Below are 23,258 nucleotides of genomic sequence, written 5' to 3'. Positions count from 1 at the left end.
ATTCATGTCATCAGTAATGTCACCAAAAACAGTATGCTAATTGCCAACTTGCAACTTGCAGAACTTCTCTATCATGATGTTCTTGTTGATAAGAGGGTCCAAATCAATCCTCCTCTTTGATTAATTAAAGGAGAGAGAAAATGAAAATGATCACATAAAGAGTATGTAATATTTAATTTCGGTAGATTTTTCGGCGAGATAAGAATACAATTCGATATATTAAATGCTATAAAATAAATGGTATGAGGGGTAGGATACCGAACTATGTCGGTTGCACTGAAAAAGTTTCTTATTTAATTTTGAGCGTTACGGAGTTGGATTGGAGGAGGAGTGACGTGGCAGTAAAGGACCCCACCCCAGCCCACAGATTTGAGATATCAGCAGAACGACGTTTCTTACAAGTGCAAGCTCCTATCGCTCCACTCCATACCTCCTTTGTCCTTATTCTAACCTCTGTTCCCTTCGCCCACCGGCTTTTTATTTTCCCGGAAAAATCAACTGGCCGAGGAAGTGCGAGAAAGTTTCGTTTCGTTTCAATCTCTGTGCCTGTGGGGTTGCTGAGAGTGAGACGACGCAGTGCTGTATGTCAGTGGAATACTACTCCAGTGACTGTTACTACGGCGGATTCGGCGAGCTCGATAACCCTTCCCAATGGCCACAACTCAGGAAAAAGCGACGCCTCGTGACGCTGCATCCGCCGAATCCTCGGCTCTGCTCCGCAAGGCCGGCAAGCCGGTTCACGATTGGACCGGTTCAGCCACCGATCTGGACTCGGATCCGATCCGCACCAGACCGTCCGTGCCGACCTTGATCCGACCCATGGAGTCCCTTCCTGCTCCTTCTACTAACACAGCTGCCACCAAAGGTACTCAGAAATTTACCGTCCTATTTATATTTTACAGCTTATATTTGCTGATCGTGATTTTGACTTTATAAGACAAGGAAGTGATTATTTTTGGTGTTTGGTTGCTGAGAATATGAAGGAAAATAAAAGAAAATGTTGAGCTGCTTTTGAGTTTCTACGTGTACTGGTTAGTTGGTCTATTGAATTTCGCCTTTCCAGTCTTCTGGGGTCCAAAATCTTACACGCAGGAAAATTTTGTTTCCTCTTTTTTTTTTTTTTAAATGTTTCCTTTTCTTTTCCCCTTTAAAAAAAGTTACCTTTAGATTTAACTGCTCTTTGCTTTCTCCAATTGCTGAAGAGGAAAAGGAAAAGCAAGAATTTTTCTTTCAGATTTTGAAAACTGAATGCTACCCATTTGGGCCGGAATAGGATCGGAGATAAGTTTCTTATGATTCTTGTTTATTTGAATAGGCATTCCAGTAATGTTGAGGGCTCAGAGCAGCCACCCTTTGGAGCCTTTATCTGCTGCTGAAATCTCAGTGGCAGTGGCCACTGTCAGGGCAGCTGGAGCAACTCCTGAGGTTAGTTACAATTCGATTATCGATTATGTTTTAGCCGAAAATATGGGTTGGATTCTGTTTACCCAGAATTCAGTTTGGATGATTGATTTGATCATTTAAGGATCATAGGAATTGATTTTATTGTTTTCTGCAGGTGAGAGATAGCATGCGCTTTGTTGAAGTGGCTTTGGTAGAACCAGATAAACGTGTCGTAGCACTGGCAGATGCGTATTTCTTCCCACCCTTCCAGCCGTCATTGCTTCCCAGAACCAAGGGTGGACCTATGATTCCTAGTAAACTTCCTCCGAGGCAAGCGAGACTTGTGGTTTATAATAAAAAGTCAAATGAGACGAGCATCTGGATTGTTGAACTATCGGAGGTGCATGCGGCAACTCGAGGTGGTCACCATAGGGGTAAAGTCATTTCATCCGAAGTTGTTCCAGATGTTCAGCCCCCCATGGTATATAAACCCAGCTACCAGTTGTAGTTTCTAAATTGTTATTTATGTGTTTTCTATTAAATAAAAAAGAGAATTTCATCATTGGTACTGAAAATACAGGATGCTGTTGAATATGCTGAATGTGAAGCTGTTGTGAAGGACTTTCCTCCATTTAGGGAAGCAATGAAGAAGCGGGGTATTGAGGATATGGACCTCGTGATGGTGGATCCCTGGTAAGTTTCTAAATTTAGATTCTCTCAAATAAATACACTGGGAGAAATGATTTCACTCTATGTTATTTCTCTGTATAATGTTGCGGAGTGTGTCTCTTCTTATCAGGTGTACTGGATATCACAGTGGTGCTGATGCTCCTAGCCGCAGGCTTGCTAAACCTCTTATCTTCTGTCGAACTGAGAGTGACTGCCCTCTGGAAAATGGTTATGCTCGTCCAGTTGAAGGAATCCATGTGCTTGTGGATATGCAAAATATGGTGGTTCTTGAGTTTGAAGACCGTAAACTTGTTCCCCTACCTCCTGCTGATCCACTGAGAAATTATACTCCAGGTGAAACACGAGGAGGTGTTGATCGAAGTGATGTGAAACCCCTACAGATAATTCAGCCTGAAGGACCCAGTTTTCGTGTTAATGGGCACTTTGTTGAATGGCAGAAGGTTCTTTATTATTTTATGGAACTGTACCATTGGATTGTCTCACATCAGCATGTATTGATTCTTATTCTCTTTTTATTTTTCTGGTTGGCAGTGGAATTTCCGTGTTGGTTTTACCTCCAAGGAAGGCTTGGTTATCTATTCTGTAGCATATATTGATGGTAGTCGAGGCCGGAGGCCTGTGGCTCATAGGTTAAGTTTTGTTGAGATGGTTGTTCCTTATGGAGATCCAAATGATCCACACTACAGGAAGAATGCATTTGATGCAGGGGAAGATGGGCTGGGTAAAAATGCACATTCTCTTAAAAAGGTCGGGATACTTTCTTGTACCCTTTTCCACTTCATATCTCTTTGTTTTTTGTATTAAGGACACTTTGTGATGTGGTTTTTTTGTTGCAGGGTTGTGATTGTTTAGGCTATATCAAGTACTTTGATGCGAACTTTACAAATTTCACCGGAGGTGTTGAAACAATTGAAAATTGTGTTTGCTTGCATGAGGAGGATCATGGAATCTTATGGAAGCATCAGGATTGGAGGACAGGTTTAGCAGAAGTTAGACGATCTAGAAGGTTGACAGTGTCTTTTATTTGCACTGTCGCCAACTATGAGTATGGATTTTACTGGCATTTTTATCAGGCAAGCTGTCATCAGCCTTAATTTCACTGGGGGTTTAATTTTCTTGTTTTTCCTTGATAACAATCAGCTGCTCCATCATGTTATTTATAAGTTAAAAATGGCCAGTACTGTAATGGGGCTGGGCTACCATCTTGTTGGCATCATTTGAATTCACTTACCATAATTAATATCTGTGTGCTTCTTATCCATTTGACCTACCTGCTCCCTTTCTTTTGGGTATGATTTTGTTGTTTGAGGTGAGCAATTAAAGTGACGGTGACACTTACCAACTTTCGCTTTTTGTAGGATGGGCATATTGAAGCTGAGGTGAAACTTACAGGAATACTAAGCTTAGGTGCACTGCAACCAGGAGAAACCCGAAAGTATGGTACAACTATTGCACCTGGACTATATGCACCTGTGCATCAGCACTTCTTTGTAGCTCGTATGGACATGGCAGTTGATAGTAAGCCTGGTGAAACTTTCAATCAGGTCATACCAGTGTTCTTGGGATCCTTTCTTTGATATACTACAGTAGTTCGTTATATAGGTTTTAAAAACAAAAGTGACATCCAAGTTCATTTTCACAAGTCAAGTCTTTATATCGTTAACCATTTCAAGTCATTTGAAGAACCAAGTAGCCTTGTCTTGCTGTGATTCGATGTCCAGTGTTTGTTCTCTTAAGACTTCTACGATTATGATTCATTATTCATGTCCTGTATTGGTTTGTTGTTCAAGTGTTTCATGGGTCAATTGATTTATTGACTCAATAAAGCTGAGCTTCCGTTGGGTATTGATGTTGCCTTATCTAAGAAAATGTCAGCTTTGCCCTCTCCACAAATGAATTGTGGGAAAAATCTACTCATGCATATGAAATCTGAAAGTTAGCCCAAACCCCAGTAATTAGGAGCCAGTATGAACCCATATGAAGTTCTTGGGATAAACTTTTATGATGTTGGTGCTATATGTGAGATTCTGAAGCTTGGTTTTCTGTTATCCCGTGGTTATTAGGTTCCTAGATTTTCTGAAATTGATGCCAATGCTTTATGAAATGATGGGAAAATTAGTTTCGTATCATTCATAATTTAAAATTTCAAGAGTAGAATTCTAATTCACATTGCTTACATTATTATTGCCTCTGGGTCAACTCTTTCCTCTCTCTCTTTGAATATATTGATAACCAGCCCTATTTATTTCTCTTTGTTTGCTGTTTTCCCTCAGGTGGTTGAAGTAAATGTCAAAGTTGAAGAGCCAGGAAAGAATAATGTTCATAACAATGCATTTTATGCCGAGGAGAAATTGCTGAAATCAGAACTGCAAGCAATGCGCGATTGTAATCCTCTATCTGCTCGCCATTGGATTGTAAGACAACATTCCTTGATTGCTTCAGAAATGAGTCAATTATTTTCTTTACAACTGAAGTATGTTATTGCTTAAATGCCACATGCTATTTTGTTATTTTAGGTCAGAAACACCAGAAACGTCAACCGCACTGGGCAGCTGACAGGTTACAAGCTAGTACCTGGCTCAAATTGTTTACCATTAGCTGGTTCTGAGGCAAAATTTCTGAGAAGAGCTGCTTTTTTAAAGCATAATCTTTGGGTCACATCTTATGCACGTGATGAAATATATCCTGGAGGAGAATTTCCTAATCAAAACCCACGTATTGGGGAGGGATTGGCCACTTGGGTTCAGAAAAATCGGTCGCTGGAAGAAGCTGACATTGTTCTGTGGTGAGTGGGCTTGCATTATCTAATACACTAAGTTGTTACTGTGCGTGTGTGCAGTTGTGTGCGTAGTCACATTAAAAATTGGACGTATCCTAAACTCTGAGCATTACTAGGCTGGGAACAGTAATCGTAATTTTTAGGGTACGATGTTCGAACTAGGAGGGTATAAATGGTCTCCGAAAACTAACTGTAAGTGAATACCGAATAAAGAGGTTCACGATCTGATCAATGTCCGATTGTTACAGGTATGTATTTGGAGTGACACACATTCCTCGACTGGAAGACTGGCCGGTTATGCCTGTGGAACGTATTGGTTTTACGCTCATGGTACGCAACATATTGTTCAACTTCTTCGTAACTGTTCACTTGTCCATAAAATTAGTTGCATTTACCTCTTTCCTAGGACAGTTATATTCAACGTGTGATGCTTTCGACACGTGTAAAATTTGAAATCAGTACTTCATGGGATCAAATGCATATAGATTTAACACGAATTTGCACCTCTGATACTTGTGAGCTGCTAGCTCCCAAGTGCACACATAGATTTGATAAAAAGATTCATGATTCTGGTTCACCTTATTATTTGTAACGCAGCCGCACGGGTTCTTTAACTGCTCACCGGCGGTGGACGTCCCTCCGAGCACGTGCGAGTTGGACCTCAAGGACAACGGGATGGCTGCAAAACCTATTCAGAACGGGTTGCTCGCCAAGCTCTGAAAGGATGACGTACCTACCTACGAATCACTGGGAGATATTGTACGTATCCATCTCCATATACTAATTGAAAATAATGTGGCGTGCTTATGAGAAGCTAATTATTTTTAAGGTAGACGATGAACTGCTAATCATGTTATAATAAAAACATCTGGTGCTCAAACGTCTGTGTCGAGCCCTTTGAATACACGGTGACAATGTGATGCTCCGAATGGGGCTGACTTTTTTATTTTATAATTTATATATTATAATATCTGAAATAATTTGATATTATTAAAAGAAATTAAACATTGTTTTTAATATTTGTTATTATACTATCGCTGTCTCACTCCTGGGTTCATTTGTTAATTAATATTATATATTTTATTAGGTTAAATTATAGGGAGTTTTAACGAAAGCTCACGGTACTGTTCATTTTAACGAAAAACCACATTTTTATACTAAAAAGTCAATCTTGGTACTATTCACTTTACATTTTAATTTGTCCTTATCATTAAAATTCAAAGTTTTCAAACCATTTTCATTAGTTTTTCTTAAATTATAAACGTCAACTTTTGAAAACAAAGACAGTAATCACGGTAAGTAAACTAGGTTTTGTTCACAGAGAAGCTGATGGTGTTGTGCATGGGAATAGGATAGGAGAAGCTGATGGTGTTGTGCATAGGAATAGGATAGGCTCTGCTCACTTTGCCCTTCTTGTGTTTTGTTACAGGTTTAATTAACAGTAAACTAGATTTTAATTCTTAAATAAGATCAAATTTAGATTAATGTATGTACAAGATTTTTTTTTTAATTTTTAAACGTTATTATTTACATTAACGGGGGAGGGAGATGAGCTTAGCCTCACAATGGCCTAGCAATAATGTGATTCAAATTTTCATTTGGCGAGAATCGAATTTAAGATTTCTCACTTACAAGTAAAAAGTAATACCACTAGACCGTAGTACTAAATGGACAAGATTTAAAATTGAATTAAGTCTCTTGGTTCTATTTAAATGCGAGCATTTATATTTCATGACATTTTATTTCTTCTTTATTTTTGGCAATTTCATGATTTTTCTTTTAATTGTATTTTTTTCAAATTTACACTAATTCTTTATAATATTTTTTGGTACATTAATATAGTTCGTTATAGATGGAAGTTTTTAATAAAAAACAATTGTATTCTGAAAATGGTGGTTTTAAATGGGGGAGAAATTTGAGAAATGGAAAATTCCAATCAAAACAGTTGGTCCTTTTGGCAACGACCATATTTTCCTTGTGCACCAAGAAACTGAGTATTTCTTTTTTTCGGAAATATCCCCTCATCCACGCTCCAAGTCCGCGTTTACTAAAAACTCCCACTCCAACTGGACCCCACGCCCTTCCCTAAAAACGTCGAAAAGAAAAAAAAATACAGGGAGGTTGGAAAGTCAGTCTGAACACGAAGTACCTTAAAAAGGGTTACAGAGAAGACTAATTGGCTCGTCTCCCCACTAATTTCCGAGAAATTATAGTATAGTAATGTAGTACCACGTCAGCCGTGGTACTTCCATTCAAATTTATTCACGTGTCATTATTTGTAGAGAATTTTAACGAAAATTTTACGGTACTGTCCATTCAGAGTACAAATCTGTCCGTCCCCTTAACATTAAATTTATTCAAATCTATTCATGTGTCATTAAATGAGATTAGATTCATGCTTGTCATTCAATCTCTCCCTCCTCAATTTCTCACGGCAAGCTTTTGCCCCTGATCCTCCAGAGCACGAATCCGTCCGTCCCCTTAACACCACCAATCAAATTGTCAATTTCGTGTAAAAAAGTTTGGAGCTTTCGTGACTCAGAAAGCATTACATTTCTCAAGATTTCAGATTTCATCTAAAATGGAATAGGAGGAAATACCTCTTGCTGGGGCACTCTTTTTCCTATGACTGAAGCTGAGGAAGAGGCGGCAGCCGGAACATCGACGGCGGAGAATTTGAAATCGCCGAAAGAAGGAGTGTCGTTGGGCCAAAGGAAATCGGTGGGTTGGGTTTCGTCGATGTAATCAAGATACTCTATCCATTCCCCCATTACAAATTACAAGAGAGACTGAGTCCTCTGCTATTAATATGATTCTCTGGACTTTTGATGTAAATTTAAATTTGGTTATTTTTGAAAAGAAAAAAAAAGTAATCATACAAAAGAATAAAAATAAATCAATTTAAATTTTGTTTATGATATAGAAAGTTGTTTATTTTGTTTTATGAATAACTAGTCTCTTATCACACCGATACGCTTCTGACAATTGATTTTTTTTTTATTGTTTTACTTCTTTTTTTTTTAATTTTGCTTATGTTAGATATATTGTTTTTTTTTTTATGGAAATACATTTTGAAAAACAATGAACGTAATCACTCACACTTTCACTGCATGCGTATTATGAAAACAAAGGTGGTTTCTGGTGGGTTTATCTTATTTAAATTTCATTTCATTTGGGATAGGTGGTTTCTGGAATTGAAAAAGGTTTTCTTCGGTTTTCACAATTTTTAAAATTTAATTATTTAAATTAAAAAAGTAAAGCCAGTTTATTTCCAACCGTACCAAATAGGAACACATGTCAGATTTGAAGTGGGAGTACCATAAGTGACGTGGTATTACTGTACCACACTATAATTTCTCCTAATTTCCAATCCACGCGCCCTTCCCGGGAGTGAATTTAATTTTTAGATTCCCCACCAGCAAGAACAAAAGCGGAATTTCAACAGTACACAGCAGTCACCTGACACCCACGCAAACATATCCACGAGTATTAAACTGACAAAATACCCTTCCCTTCTTCTTCCCCCGCATTTTTAACTCGGCCGCTGACTCGCCATCGACTCCATTGACTCGCCCTCTGCAAAACAAAACACACAGTAGAAATTCCGGTGGGCGATGGCTTCGGAGGAGAGGCGAATAGAGGACGAACTGTCGTACCCGATTCTGCTGGCGGAGAGGGTCCGGACCGCCGTCGACGAGTCGGAGTCGTTCAAGCTGGAGTGCTCCGAGGTGGGGAAGCAGGTGGATCGTCTCTCGCAGAAGCTCCGAACCGTGGTCCGGTTGGCCACGGCGGCCCCGGTTCTGTACGAGCGCCCGATTCGGCGCATCGTCGCCGAGGTGTCGAAGAATCTGGAGCGGGCCCTGACCCTGGTCCGTAAGTGCAAGCGCCAGAGCTTCCTACGACGTGTCGTAACCATCACGAGCGCCACGGACTTCCGCAAGCTCTTCAACTTCCTCGAGTCCTCCGTCGGCGACATGAAGTGGCTGCTCAGCTTATTCGACCCGGACACCGCTGGCAATAACGGAATTGAACTCTCCCTCGCCCCGATTGCCAGCAACGACCCGATTCTCTCGTGGGTCTGGTCATTCATCGCCACCGTCCAAATGGGTCAGCTGCCGTATCGTATCGAGGCCGCCAATGAGCTCGCCTCGCTGGCGCAGGACAACGACCGGAACAAGAAGATTATTGTCGACGAAGGCGGAGTCTCACCGCTACTGAAATTGTTGAAAGAGGGCTCGTCGCCGGATGCCCAAATTGCGGCGGCGACGGCGCTCTATAATCTGGCGGGCGATCAGGAGAAGGTGAGGACTATTGTGAATGAGGTTGGGGTGCCGATTATTGTGCAGGTTCTGGGCGACTCGCCGATGAGGGTTCAGAGCCGTGTGGCGACCCTGGTGGCGCGGATGGCGGAGCATGACAGCATTACCCAGGAGGATTTCGCCAGGGAGAATGTGATCAGGCCGCTGGTGACGCTACTGTCGTTCGAGACGTTTGGGGAGGATCAGAATAATGATCAATTGGGTAAGCAAAGCATTCATTCTCTGATTCAGATTAATAGGGAAATGGAGAAGAGCACATCAGCAAAACCGCAACCGAGAGGCAGTAGCTGTAGCAGTGACAGTCTTTATAGACCTTATTCGAATACGTATTCAAGTTCTTCGTATTCTTATTATTCGGAGGGTAGTAGCCGAGGCGGGCATTACAGGAAGGAGAGGGAGAATGAGAAACCTCATGTAAAGCTTCAGCTGAAAATTAGTTGCGGCGCGGCGTTGTGGATGCTTGCCAGGGGCAGTGTTTTGAATAGTAGGAGGATAACGGAGACCAAGGGTTTGCTTTGTTTGGCTAAGTTGGTGGAGAAGGAACAGGGTGAGTTGCAATTCAACTGTTTGATGACTATAATGGAGATTACGGCTGCGGCCGAATCCAATGCTGACCTTAGACGAGCCGCCTTTAAGACCAATTCTCCGGCTGCCAAGGCGGTTGTGGATCAGCTCTTGAGACTGATCAAAGAGGTGGACAGCCCGATATTGCAAATTCCTGCTGTAAAATCGATTGGCTCGCTTGCCAGGGCGTTCCCTGCTAGAGAGACGCGGGTCATTGGTCCGCTAGTCACTCAACTTAGCCACAAAGATCTTGACATGGGAACTGAAGCAGCAATTGCACTGGGGAAGTTTGCTTGTCCGGATAATTTTCTCTGTATGGAGCATTCGAAGAAGATAATCGAGTCCAACGCTATCCCGCCTCTGATGAAACTGCTAAGAGGAAACGAACACTCGGAGCGGCACGGATTGATTCTTCTTTGCTACCTTGCATTGCACTCTGGGAATACCTACTCTTTGGAACCGACTAGGGTATTGACAGTCCTTGAAGGGGCTGATCGCAGTGCACTCCCCCATCATCCCGAGTTGAGAGAGTTGGTGTCCAAGGCGATATATCACCTCAATCTGTACCACACCGGAGTTCATTCGCAAGGGATGACATTTGACATTTGTGCCGTGAATACAAATTCTCCAAGGTAGAAGATCGAAACGTTTTTGCGGGGTATGATCGAAACGTTTTTTAATGGAAGGAAACAGGGATCGTCGAAAGACAGTAGATTAATAAGATAAAAGTGCAGACAGTTACATTTCGTTTTAATCTTTTGAGTTTCGACCTGCACGGGCGATTTGGTCGCGCCCGACTCCATGTTGACCACGGTAGGAGTAGGCATGAGAGTGGCCCTGAGCATGAGTTGTCCGAGCCAAATAATCATGCCAAAGTCTCTCGTGAACAGTTAAATTGTTTGGTGAGTAGGATTCCAAAATTAGTGAATCAGCAGAGGTCGGACCAACTCCAGCTGTAGAGGCTCTCTTGTGCACTCATTATCGGCCTCATGGCCTGTCGTCCCTGTAACAAACTAGCATCATAATCAAAGAACAACTATACATTGTTTACGATTTGTTCATGAAAACTAAAATCAACTTGCACGGGAAAGTTCGAAACTGAGAACACTAACACCTGGATGCTATCCGTCCACCATGGCGAGCAATTATACAAGTTTTCTCATACAAACAAAAATCTCAACTAGCTGAGTTTCCAAAACATGCCTTAGTCACAGTAAAGACATCAAATAATGGTTTACTTGTTTGATACGGGTTAGCAGTGGACTAAATATACCTGAGGGCCAATTCACCTGTCGCTTGCTCCCCCGCTCCTTCTGCAAGGCGAATCCTGATCAACCTCAACGTGTGCTGGAACCGTGAGATTGATATTGTAAATTCACTTCATACAACATGGTTGGCCATCAACAATCCCTTTACAGATACAAGCAAATGCTAAAGTAGAACTGGTATTTCAGCTACAGTATTACTTGTACATCAATCAGGCCACACTTATAGAAGAGTGCATGCATGAACCATTGTTGATAACAAAACTGTCCATATCCAATACAAGAAAGAAACTACCATCACTCATCAGAAGAGGATGACTGCACAACCTCGAATGGTCGCAGGAACCAAAGGGGTATTTACAAACCGTCAAGAAGATGAGGACGAAGCACGCCAATTGTCGACAATACACATTACATGATCACGCGAAGTTGCTGAAAGCTGTTGAAGAATTACATTCTTGACATGAGCCGCGGCACTTTCCCCAGCTCGGGTAGCAAGTTCCAAGTACACTACAGCCTTCATCTTTTCTTGTTTCTGCAGATATTAGCATCAAAGCTTCAATCAGTCATAGACTCCCACATACCATAACAAATTAAATAGTTACACAAAATACTTGGAGCTAATGGAAGACTTAGGAGCAAAACTGAACGCAATAGCATTCTATGATTCATACAGCCGACCCCACTTAGTGGGATAAGGCTTTGTTGTTGTATGACGAAAAAGATGAAAGCTGCTAGGCTGTTTGGCCATACAATCAAATCAATGGATCCCGCTAAAACAATAATTTTATGAATGCAACACATGAAACTTACAGAAAAAAGAGCGACCCCATACTCATATTGAGCTTTACTGTGACCGCAATCAGCTGCCTGCTTCATCCACTTTCTCGCTTGGCTATAACTGCGAACCAATCCTTCCCCAAATTTGTAACACAGAGATACATTATACATGGCACGCAAATAACCACCTTCTGCAGCTTTCAAATACCATCTAGCCTGTACGAACAAAAGAAAGCTTATCAAATGACAGTTCTGATTCTGAATAAGGAAGTACATCGGGCAGACAGCGAAGCACACAGTGCCTAATGCTATCATCATACAAAAATGGCTGCAACTTAATAGCTAGAAATTAAATTGGAACTGCATTTAGTTAGGATATGATGGCATACCGCCTCTTGTATGTTACGATTCACCCCGCGGCCTTGATGCAGACAAAGTGCCAGTTGGTACTGAGCTCGGGTATGGCCGTCGTAAGACGCACAATATAACCATTTTACAGCTTCCTTTGGATTTGGAGGTTCAGCTGCATTTTTCATAAGCACAATTAATGCAGCACTGATTGAAAGCAGTACAATTGCACCCAGATAGACCGTACGAGTAAATTCCAATCCCACAAAAAATTAAATTCTATCACAAATTTTCATAATTTCAATACTAAAAAAGTAGATAATTAGTAAAATTAATACCTTGCAAATACGAAATCCCCAAATTGCACTGCCCAGCAGGGTCGCCCAATTCCGCAGCTTTCTGATACAAAGCGACGGCCTTCTCCTTGAGGCCCCTCTCCCAGTATATAAGCCCGGCGTCCACCATAGCCATGGGGGAACCACAAGCCGCACCCATCAGAAACGCGTCGAGCGCCTTGTCCGTATTCCGGCTGACTCCTCCGCGGCCGTGCTTGAACCGCTTCCCCCACCGCATGTACATCATCGCCTGCCTCAGCTGCTGCAGCGCCTCGCACCACGTCTTGCACGCTAACGACGCCGCGCTCAGGCTCGGGTGGCTGAGCGTCAGCCCGATTTTCGTCACCAGTTCTACCGGCAGCGTCGAGTAATCCCGACGGTCCGTTGATGATGATCTACTAGCGGCGGTTCGATTGCCGTGCTTTGTCCGGTGAAGATCGCTGTGACTTCCGCCCTTGGCGCTCCATAGCGGGAGCGCCTTGAAGCGGGAACCGTCCGATCGACCAGGCCACGTCGTCTGCTTCATCTCCGTTTACCAGAGGATTTGCAGACTCACAGTCACACTCTCGCGGACCGACTGACAGTTTTGTTCATACTCATACAGGCCCGTTGACCCACTTAGTCCCCAGCCCAATCCTTCTTTTTTCAATTAGGTTTTTTTTTTTTTTTTTTTTTTTTTGGGTATCATTGGAGCCTTTGGAGGAAGGGAAACTGAACTTGGAAATTCTTCTATAATTGTGAACATCATTGGCCCAAAAATATCTTTGATTGAACAAGTTCAAAAGAAGAATAACAATTTGGGTTTTTTTAACCCTTCCCATTATGGTTCTCTCCATTAATTCGAGAGTTTAACGACACGCTTAATGTGTTCGTTGGAAATGAGAATTACCAATGCACAATCTTCCCGTTTGAATAAGCTTTAAACTTCTCGCTTACACCATTCACTTTTTTTAGACAAAGTTTGTTAGATCTCTCATTGACTAGGGAAGAGGATCCTCTATGCCTTATATGTACATGCCCACCTCTATATAACACGAGGCATTTTGGGAGCTTGCTGGTTTTGGAGTTCATCGGAACTCGGAAGTTAAGCGAGTTCGCGCGAAAACAATCCCAGGATGGGTGACCCCCTGGTAAGTTCTCGTGTGAGTTCCCATAAACAAAACCGTGAGGGCGTGGCCAGGGCCCAAAGCGGACAACATCGTGCTACAGTGGAGTCGAGCCCGGGATGTGGTGGAGCCCGGGTCGGGATGTGACAAAGTTACTAAGAAAAATTTAAGTTATAAATTACAAAATAGATCAACCATAATTAAGTATTGAACTTCTTCTTCATAAAAACAAATTTGTATTCAATTAGTTACAAGTACAAAAAAAAAAGTACTACTAAATCGTAATATTGGTGCTAAAACCTACAATCAGCCGTTTTAATTTCCTTTAGACCATCTCCAACCCTTGGGCTAAAACCTAAAATTTTTAGTCCAGAAACAGTTTTTCTCCTCCAATCATTCTGGCCTAAATTTTTTAGCCTGAGATTATTAAAGAATAAATTTAGACTAATTTTTTCTTTTAAAGTAATTTTAAAAAAAATTATGTACATTATCATAATTTAATTTTATGAACATTTTAACCTACAATTATTTAAATTCCGATAAATATTGAAAAATCATTTAATTTGGATGAATTTTGAGTTAAATAAATTGTTTAATTATTTTAGCTGTTGGATTCAATAAATCCTGGAAGACATGCCCATGTGGGTGGGATCATGCTGGTGGTGCCCATACCATTTTCTGGGCTAAATCTTGAAGGGAATTCGGCTTTTATTTGGCTTTTAGCTTTTAATCCACACATTTAGCATGGGTTGGGTTGTGTATGAAGGAGGAATAAAATTTTAAAAATAGCATTTAGCCCAATGTTGGGTTTAACCTTAGTGGAAGAACATGGTTAAAATATTTGTCTCAAACATTACACGTGAGCTCCAACATAGTAACATTTATTGACTCATAATATTCAAACTAGGATCAAAGACTCCATGGGGGAGTAGAGTCAAACTTGGCGGTGGAGGCACTGCGACGACCATTGCTTGTTTTGTACGGTGGTGGCTCCCAAAACACCACTATCAAGTCGTTGCTAACTTTTTGAAGCATGAAATTCCAGCCTGTAAAATCCACCCCCCAACCGTCAACAAAATGGACCCCCACATCCACATGCCGCCCAATCACTGATAAGTTCTCTTTCTAATTTTCTATATACGTAAAAGATGGATAATGTTACAGAGATTGTAATTAATCCTATATTGTAAACTATAGAGAGAAATGTTAAGAATATTTTTTCAAAAGTGAGATCCTTTATAGACTTTCTGACATTTTATGTTTTTGGCACAATGTATCATAATGTTGGTACGAGAATTGACGTTAAACTATGAGATGGCTAAAAGTTCATGTAGAGTCCCACTTTGACATAGTCTCCTTAACATTTCTCAACTATATAACGTGGTTGTTGATAATTAAATTATTATTTAATATTAATTAACGTGTTTTATTTTATTTTATTACAAATATGATTTGAAATTTTAATTTATATAGCTTTACTCTGTATGTAAATGTTAAAACGTCGCATGTTAATCGAACTTCAGTCGTCACAAAACTAGTTGTAAATTTCGAGGAAAAAGATTGCTTGCACTATACACATGTTGCCCCCACAAGAAAATAAAACAAGATTTCGATCTTTCCAGTTCATTGTTTATGGAGTGAAGGCCACAAGGACATAACAGCTGCATATATAGAGAAGAACTTACAAGAAACTGCGAAATTCTTAAAACGTTAATGCAGTGGTACTTTAATTACGAGATATTTTTTTTCCTCTTCTCATTTCATCACGTGTCAATTGTTATTAGGTGTACAATGTACTTTTTGAAGGGCCAACATTTGTTGAATGGTATTGTCATTAAGAGTCTAAGACTGAATCTTGATTAAGTATATGAAAGAATCTCTCTTTAGTTATAGTCTTCAATTGTCATTGTGTAAGTAAATTAAAACACATGACAGATGGCTTGATATAAATTTAAGATAGCGTCGCCTTAGTATTCGGATTCCATGTTAGTTTCACTGCTTGTCTACGAAACTTTTAATTGTTAAATAATTTGTCTATAAGTCAAAACTTGGTGAGGACGACGGGTAAAACTTTGATATGCAACTGGAGTGGTTAGTTGACTGGGATTTTGTATTATTTGAAATCGTGATTAGTTGAGTGTATTAACAATTCTTAATCACTTTGGGGTTTAAGTAGTGGTACAAAGACTACATCCAAATCCGTATTTGGTGGTGATATGACATGTTCTAGCATAATCACGGTTTAAAAGTTCTTTCTTCCCTTGTCGTTTTCTAATGTGGTTTAGCAAAATAATATGCAATGTAATCCAATATGAAATATGAACCTTAGCAAATATCTAATATCTTAGTGGATATGTTGTTGAGTTTTTACACATGTTTTTCGGGTTCGAAACTCCCTCATTCCATAAACTATTGTAATAGTTTCGAACTCTCTTCACCTTTCTAATAATAGTAAAATTAAAAAATAAAAATAGCCATAGCATGCCAAGAATCCTTGCTAAATACAAGAGATTTTGCAATGTGCTTAGAACACAGGTGGTACACCTAAGTGCGGATGGAAGTAAGGATCAAGGTTGTCCCAGGACTATCTGAGTCTGAAAAATACACATGTGAAGGTCTTCTGAGGACCCTCCGAATGTTTAGTACAATCCCTTTTGTACTTACTAAATATTTGATGTAATGTATATCTCGACATGTTGCGTTGATAGCATTCGACAAGTTCTCTATATATCACTCATTAGATTGCTTCAGCGTATGCGATATCTGTCGACGTGTGCATAACAAGCCCACCAAGTAAATAAACTGATTTTTTTTTTTTTTTTGCATGCTTCGCATTTTGTTTCTATTTAAAAAAACTTATATTTAACACTGGGACACCTAAGGTTCAAATTCTGGATCTGCTACTAGATACATCATATGTTATTATACAAGTAATAAAAAATCTTATTTTTCAAGTATCTCACCACTTATATAACGACATGTAGTGTAACAATTCGTGTTCTGAGCACACTAAAAATTTCTCGCAAAAAAACCATTTGCTTTCTCTGCCAAACGTTGTATGAGAGCTGCTCTGAAATCTTGCATTATTAGGTCGACTAACAGAACCATAAAAGCTCCCCTTCACTTATTATTTTAACGTACATTTATAGATCTCTATGCAAGACTTATTGAAAGACTTATGAAGACGAGAACAAGTTATATTAAATGAGTTTATTATTATTGTGATTTCTTGATTGGATAATGTAGCGTTCTGAGAAGAAAAAAATATATGTTACATTGTATTATTGAACAAAAAGGCTATGTTGGCGGTGAATTCATATTATGTAAATCTTCTTTTGAAGACAAGATGTTTAAAGAAAAACTTATTGCTACTCAATTTTTGTAAACGTTGATAGAGTTTACTTTTGTTTATTGATAGATTGAGTATTTAAAGTATCGAATGGGCTGCTTTCGGTACTTGAAACCTAAAATTAAAGTGAGTAACAAGTAAGAACTAGAAACTTAGGATTCTCTTTTTTTCTATTCCCCTCTTATCTTCTCACACTTTCATTTTTGTCTTTCTCTCTCTATCAAAAAATCAATACAAGATGTAGATGTATCTTAATCGTAACTGTTTAAATAGGAGGGGAGAAAAGGGGAGAGAGATTAAGAGGAGAGAGAATTATTCTCCTTAAACTCCAAGCTTTAAATGATTATACACCCGGCAACAATTTACATATTAATAAACCATTTCAAACATAAAGAAAAGGTAGTGCTAACCACATTTTTTTACCTCTCATACACCTCTGTTAATTTTTTGTCCATTGATCTTCTTCAATTTATTAGATCCAACAATCATAAATTGAGAGGGGTGTGAGAGGTCAAAAATGGGTATGTGGATAGCACCACAAAGAAAAATTGAACAAAAGTAAATTTTCTCAACACATCATGCCTTTAAAAATGTAGGGTAATGCTATTCACACATCCCCTTTTACCTCTCATAAACTCTTGTTAATTTTTGTTCATTGATCTTCTTCAATTCATTCGATTTAACGGTCAGAAATTACATAAATGTGTGAGAGGTAAATATGGGTGTGCGGATAGCACCACCCAAAAACAATTGAACAAAAGTAAATTTTCTCAACACGTCATGCCTGTAAGAATTATTGTTCAGAGTCAGATGGCTTATAGGGTACCACTATTCACGCACCCTTATTAATTTATGTCAGTTGATCTTTTATAATTTATCCGATCCGACGGTCAAAAAATAAAAAAAAAGTGTGAGAAATAAAATAAGTATGCTAGTAACACCACCTTTGTAAATAATATACAAACCCTGCCATCAACATAAAATCAATTGGGTTTCAAGCCCTTTCCATGATCATTCCATATTCTATTGCAAAATGGAAACTTTAATCAAATTAAACTACAATTTTCAGAGATAAGTGGGATCCTCAATTATTGGTGTGCAAAAACTTAAAAGCTTGGAAGTGCAAAATAAGGGCCATTCAAACTCACATAGGATTCTAATCCTTCCCTCCCACCCCACATGTGATCTGTCCTTTTCAATTAGGGCATGACGTGAGCTATGACTCTATGACTATGTATCAATCTATCACAATTCACAATAGCTGAATATTAGTCCGAGGTGGGTGAGTGGGAGGTCGTCGCTCATGGCGTATGGGACTCTATCACCAGACTCTTAAGTCTTAACAGGATGATGATGGCAGAACTGCACAGCTTTCTCAGCCACCTGGGTCCATGGCTCAAGGGTTCTGTGGCCTGTGGGGCTTCCTTGGCCGATCAGGACGCTAAGATGACAATGTTACATACCAATTATATAGGAGAGGTTTAACAAAACATTTTTGGTATTATTTATTTTTAACGAAAAATCATATTTATAGTTTTTTCTAATACTATTCACTATATCTTTAAAAAGGGCTTTTCATTAAAAGGGAAATTTTTTTGAATTTTTCGTTAGTTTTCTTATTATATAATGCCATGTAACAAAGTTAAAACATTATGGAAATGCATGATAATTTTAGAACACTAGTATGTCAACATGAGATAAACACGTTAAGATGATGGCTAGTTTGTGAGTAAAAACACATAATAACTCGTGATAAGTTTAAGACGCTATCATCTCATCTTTGTGTCGCGTCTACTAAGTCTCAATCAGGGCCGGCCTTGAAGGTAGCCCAAGTAGGCGCCCGTCTAGGGCCTCCACTTCGGAAGGGCCCCAAAAAAATTTTATATCCTGTAATTAACATATAAATACAAAAGAAATATCATAATTCATTTGTTAGTGTAGTGGAAATGTTGGCTTCATTTTTCTTTGGGGTGTTGAGTTTGAAACACGAAGCTGTCTTTTAGTCACTAGATTTTTCTTATTTTTCAAATTTACTCCCAATCCATCTGTCCAAATGCATATAAAGTTTTAAAACTCAAGTCTCTTTGCAATCTTTTTTCTTTCAACTTATCATTCTCTCTATTTCTATCAAATGTTTAAACTAACTTCTCATTCTCTCCATTTCTATTGAACGTTTAAACCAACTATCATATGGTTTTAAAGATTGTACTTTAAGGTAATCAAAACTTTGAATTATATATTTTTCTTTTCAATAAATTTTTATTCAATGGATTATTCTAATATTCAATTCATTAGTGTGATGTTGATTTTAGAAGGAAAAAAAAAAACACAAGACAAACAATTGGCGTTGAATTTATTATACTCGTCAATCAAGTTTTATTGTTATTTACTCTCTTGACCATCAAATTTTATTGTTCTTCACTCTCAATCTTAAACTCATAACTGCAAACATTTAATACATTTGTGTTTAAAAGTGTGAATAGTGTAATGTTTAATTAATGTTTGTATATTTATCTTTTTTTTAATTTTTAATAATATTTGATGTGAAAATATAACTTTTTATGTATTTGACGATTTTTTTTTTTTTATACAAATTAATATACAAAGAATCAGAGATCAGAGAATTTTAAGACCCCACTTCGAAAGCTCGCCGATCGGCCCTAGTCTCAATGCTATGGTCCTATGGAGGAACAGTCGGACCTTATCTTGTAACCCATTGAAAGGGACTTCTTACCCTATAGACTCACAGTTTGACAACTTTTTTGGATGCTTACCAAGATTTGACTTGGAGTTTGTCACTCTCCATGCCTAAGCATGATCATGAACAAGAACTCTCGAAGAAAAGCGATCGCAGTTGGACGAGGAACCAGAAAAAACCATTTCTACGTGAGTTAGGTCGGTTGATAAGCACCGTGTCCTTCCATTTGAACCGAGTTTGATTCGAACAGATTAGAGTAAATTAAAACCTCGCCGTGTTCAAAAAACCAAAAACCAGAAAAGGAGCAAGAGGCAAGAAATGTCAGCAATCTCACTGAGCAGTGAGCAGAAACAGAGCAAAAATTCATGAAGCAATTAAGCTAAGATCTGGAATTTTATTTATTTATAATAATTACCTTTTACATAATCATCTCCTAGCTACCTTCCCAATACGAAGATCCTAAAGATTATCATTTCAGACTAAAAAAACAACAAAAACTAAAAAAAAGCAAAGAAATTGGAGCCAAAAGTGCATCTAAAAACTGAAACTTTCAAAAGTCAATTGGCGCTCTCAACATGGCGTCGTATAAACACGGTTTCTAAATCTGGAGGAGTGAAGAACTCCCTAACACCATTAAATTTGCACTTCGAAGCAGCCGCCGCTTTTCGTTTTCTGGGAGCCGGCGGACACGTCAGAGTCGCCGGAATCCTGGACTCTTCCGCCGTGGGAGTCGTCGAGCACTCTTCCCCGTCATCTTGCTCTACCGGGTTTGTATACAACGGCTTTAACGGCGCTCGTAGTGGGATTCCGGCGACGACCCATGTTTTTTTAGGGTCGGAATCGAAACCCATGTGATCCAGCGGCTGAGATTTCCCGGAAAATCCCATTTCTCTCTACGAAGTTGTAGCGGAATCGGTGAGATATATATAGCAGGGAATAAAGGATGGAATAAAAAAAAGATGGGTTCTTTTTTTGATAAACGAAAGATGGGTTCTTTTTCCTTCCCTTTTTGCGATGAAAACAGAGGAGGCAGGGAATAAATGGTAACCAGTGGGAAAGTGAGAGGGAAAAGATGAAAGGGACGAGAGGGAGAGAGATGGAAAGGTCGTTTGGATTTGGGTGGTCTGATATCAGTGACAGGGAAAAGGGGGGAGGGAAGAGGGAGAGGGAAAGATTGCGCTTTAAATGTGGGAAGAGTTTTCAGAGTTAATGTTCCGTTTATACCAATCAGTCAGAGAGACTTCAGCGATGGGAGTCACAGAAACAGGGGGAGAGAGAGAGAAAGAGAACCCGAGGAAACTCTCGTGACATAAGCAAAGTAAGAGATAAAATAAAGAGAGAGAAATAAAAATAGCATAGGGTTGGGAGGGGTGCCCGTGGAAATAGCTGACCCGGTCCGCGGATGGACAAATGTTTCGAGGATGGTGTCATATTGCTGAGAGTAATGTATATAAAAGTTTATACATAAGATGATATTATTGGATTGAGACGTTGTAATAACGATGAATTTGATTCATATAAATTGTTTTTGATATCGTCACGCAATGTAACTAAAAAAGTTGATGTTATACACAAAATTAGTTGGTGTAATAGGAAAGGTAACTCAATTCTTTCTAAGTTTTTACAAAGTTCGTTTACAATTGACTTTTGAAATTGCTACATTTGTCTTCTAGAAACTCAAAGTCAGTCGACGAATACAAAAAATTCAACAATACTATTGGTGTATTGAAACACTCTTTCAAGTGTTTATATTAAATTACTTATAGCAAAAACATTTATGAATCTAGATAAACAATCTCAAATCGTCTTTTAATTTTTCAATTTGAGACATGCTTTAATTCCTTGCAATTACTAATTTACATATTATCACTATAGTGGGATTGATACATCATGGACCTATGATAATTTTCCTAAATAAACCCACATTCTATGACATGGGGGAATCAAGAATATTACGTAGCTGCATAACAATTATACTAAAAAAATGTTGGGAAATGAACACAAATTCTTTTAGCCTCTTGCACACCCTTGTTTAATACTGGTCGTTAATTTTGCTTGACTTATTAAATATAATGGTTAGAAATCAAGATGAATGTGTGTGAAACTAAAAAGAGTGAAAATTACCCTCCAAAAAGTTTTTTAGATTGGTGAACCGTAACTCACATGTAGCCACAAACCAATCATTTCTCGTTTTCGTGTCATACTCGTTATTTCAACGAGTCGTGTCGTGTTAAACCCGTTATCTTAACGGGTGACCCAATAACGAACCGATTTGTTAACGGGTTAAATTGTTTCGTGTCGGATTACCAGGTCATGCAAGAAATTGTCATCCTAATATCTAGATCTGACAAACGATATCTTATCAGTTTTTAACAAGTCACCTAATAACGTCCTAACACATTAACGAGTTCTTAATGTATTACCCAATAACGCCTCGATTCATTAACAGATTGACCCGAAATCCATTATTTTTGTGTCGATTTAACGATCGTGTAAAAAATTATGAAGCCTACTTACATGGGTGGGGTCCACGGCAGGATTGCAGCCGGGAGCAGCGTGGAACGGGGCCAGGGGAGGGAGGAGGGAGATTGACTTGGATTTTGGCGCCAAGAATTGGGGCCTGGGGATCGGCAACAGTACTCAAATATTCCCTTATCTTTACAGATGCCCGCTCTTTTTCCCATTTATAATTTTATCTTTCGTTGCGTCACTCTGCGTGCCCTTTTCCCTTTCCTTTTTTCTTCTTTAATTCCTGTGCCTTTATTATATATCTTTTATTTTCTCATATTTCTTTGATTGGGATCAAAGCTATCAAATCAAATTAAGCATCGTATAAAGAAAAACAAACAAATTAAACTACAATCGTCGTGGTGTACTCGCAAATAGAATGAAATGTCAGAGCGATATTGGTTTTGAAATTTAGTGTCTGAAGTAACAAATTGTATTTTTTTCTCTTGTTTGATAAAGTGCAAGAACGAACAATAATGTGGAGTTACACGAGGTATTTATATCCTATTAAAGGGTAAACACATCGTACTTTTGATCTACGATTCGATTCCCATCCATTCTACTTACCCATGCAGAGCATTTTTTTTTGTTAGAGCTGGGCACCAAATCGATCAAACCGACCGATCCAAACTATATTAGTTGGCTTGGTTTGGTTTTGACTAAGGAATAAGGTCAAACAATTTAAAAAATTGAATCAAACTGATCTACTTTTGGTTTGGTTCAGTTTTGATACTTTTGAAACCAAACTGAATCAAACCGATTAATAATACTTTGGTTTGGTTCGGTTCGGTTTCAATGGTTGTATTGGTCAAAATTTAACCAAACCAAACCTTTGAATACTAGTTAATTCAGTTATATTTTTAATGTCAAACCAGATTAACCGATCCGCACTCACACTAGATTTCTATGATAATGAAAAGAAGTTTGAGCATCTAAATGATTGTTTATAGGAAAAAGAAGAAAAGCAAAAAGAGGATAAGAAACAAGTACTTTGACATCCAAAATCAACCTTTTCCATGTTCCAAATTCGATGCTCATTCGACTTGTTCATTAGGGTTGTAGGGACAGATCAAGTTCTGCGTAACCAGATCATGCAGATGTCAGAACCTTCCCATTCCTCCATGCTTTTAACAG

The 23,258-nt window shown here is 39.0% G+C and overlaps 4 protein-coding genes across 4 annotated transcripts; 2 read left to right on the top strand and 2 right to left on the bottom strand.

Moving 5' to 3' along the window:
* The first annotated feature begins 368 nt into the window (after positions 1 to 368).
* LOC137736901 (amine oxidase [copper-containing] zeta, peroxisomal-like) lies at positions 369 to 5,802 on the top strand. The gene is made up of 12 exons (XM_068476216.1): positions 369 to 865; positions 1,316 to 1,425; positions 1,559 to 1,864; positions 1,964 to 2,076; positions 2,183 to 2,513; positions 2,605 to 2,820; positions 2,910 to 3,146; positions 3,432 to 3,617; positions 4,347 to 4,487; positions 4,590 to 4,858; positions 5,101 to 5,182; positions 5,450 to 5,802. The coding sequence occupies exons 1-12, from the start codon at positions 652 to 654 to the stop codon at positions 5,570 to 5,572; spliced, it is 2,328 nt and encodes a 775-aa protein (XP_068332317.1). The 5' UTR covers positions 369 to 651; the 3' UTR covers positions 5,573 to 5,802.
* Positions 5,803 to 8,202: 2,400 nt separating this feature from the next.
* Positions 8,203 to 10,738, top strand: LOC137736980 (uncharacterized). Its single transcript, XM_068476311.1, has one exon. It carries the CDS (start codon positions 8,467 to 8,469, stop codon positions 10,369 to 10,371), a length of 1,905 nt encoding a protein of 634 aa, XP_068332412.1. The 5' UTR covers positions 8,203 to 8,466; the 3' UTR covers positions 10,372 to 10,738.
* Positions 10,739 to 11,096: 358 nt separating this feature from the next.
* LOC137736981 (F-box protein At1g70590) lies at positions 11,097 to 13,035 on the bottom strand. Its single transcript, XM_068476312.1, has 4 exons — positions 12,467 to 13,035; positions 12,170 to 12,303; positions 11,814 to 11,996; positions 11,097 to 11,535 (listed from the first exon to the last, which is right to left on the bottom strand). Exons 1-4 carry the CDS (start codon positions 12,987 to 12,989, stop codon positions 11,368 to 11,370), a joined length of 1,008 nt encoding a protein of 335 aa, XP_068332413.1. The 5' UTR covers positions 12,990 to 13,035; the 3' UTR covers positions 11,097 to 11,367.
* A 6,947-nt stretch (positions 13,036 to 19,982) lies between these two features.
* On the bottom strand, positions 19,983 to 20,959 carry LOC137738133 (cyclin-dependent protein kinase inhibitor SMR6-like). The gene has a single exon (XM_068477760.1). It carries the CDS (start codon positions 20,501 to 20,503, stop codon positions 20,174 to 20,176), a length of 330 nt encoding a protein of 109 aa, XP_068333861.1. The 5' UTR covers positions 20,504 to 20,959; the 3' UTR covers positions 19,983 to 20,173.
* Between the last annotated feature and the right edge of the window lie 2,299 nt (positions 20,960 to 23,258).

This window comes from Pyrus communis, chromosome 6 (assembly GCF_963583255.1).
Source record: "Pyrus communis chromosome 6, drPyrComm1.1, whole genome shotgun sequence".
In the NCBI taxonomy this organism is placed as follows: Eukaryota; Viridiplantae; Streptophyta; class Magnoliopsida; order Rosales; family Rosaceae; genus Pyrus; species Pyrus communis.
This window is presented reverse-complemented; position numbering and strand designations above follow the sequence as displayed.

Excerpts from the sequence above, each read along its gene's own strand:
- LOC137736901 (XM_068476216.1), top strand. The coding sequence starts at position 652 with ATGGCCACAACTCAGGAAAAAGCGACGCCTCGTGACGCTGCATCCGCC. Across the intron at positions 2,514-2,604 it reads ACTTTGTTGAATGGCAGAAG|TGGAATTTCCGTGTTGGTTT; the intron begins GTTCTTTATTAT and ends TCTGGTTGGCAG. Across the intron at positions 5,183-5,449 it reads GTATTGGTTTTACGCTCATG|CCGCACGGGTTCTTTAACTG; the intron begins GTACGCAACATA and ends TTTGTAACGCAG.
- LOC137736980 (XM_068476311.1), top strand. The coding sequence starts at position 8,467 with ATGGCTTCGGAGGAGAGGCGAATAGAGGACGAACTGTCGTACCCGATT.
- LOC137736981 (XM_068476312.1), bottom strand. The coding sequence starts at position 12,989 with ATGAAGCAGACGACGTGGCCTGGTCGATCGGACGGTTCCCGCTTCAAG. Across the intron at positions 12,304-12,466 it reads GGGGATTTCGTATTTGCAAG|CTGAACCTCCAAATCCAAAG; the intron begins GTATTAATTTTA and ends TGAAAAATGCAG. Across the intron at positions 11,997-12,169 it reads ATCGTAACATACAAGAGGCG|GCTAGATGGTATTTGAAAGC; the intron begins GTATGCCATCAT and ends TTGTTCGTACAG.
- LOC137738133 (XM_068477760.1), bottom strand. The coding sequence starts at position 20,503 with ATGGGATTTTCCGGGAAATCTCAGCCGCTGGATCACATGGGTTTCGAT.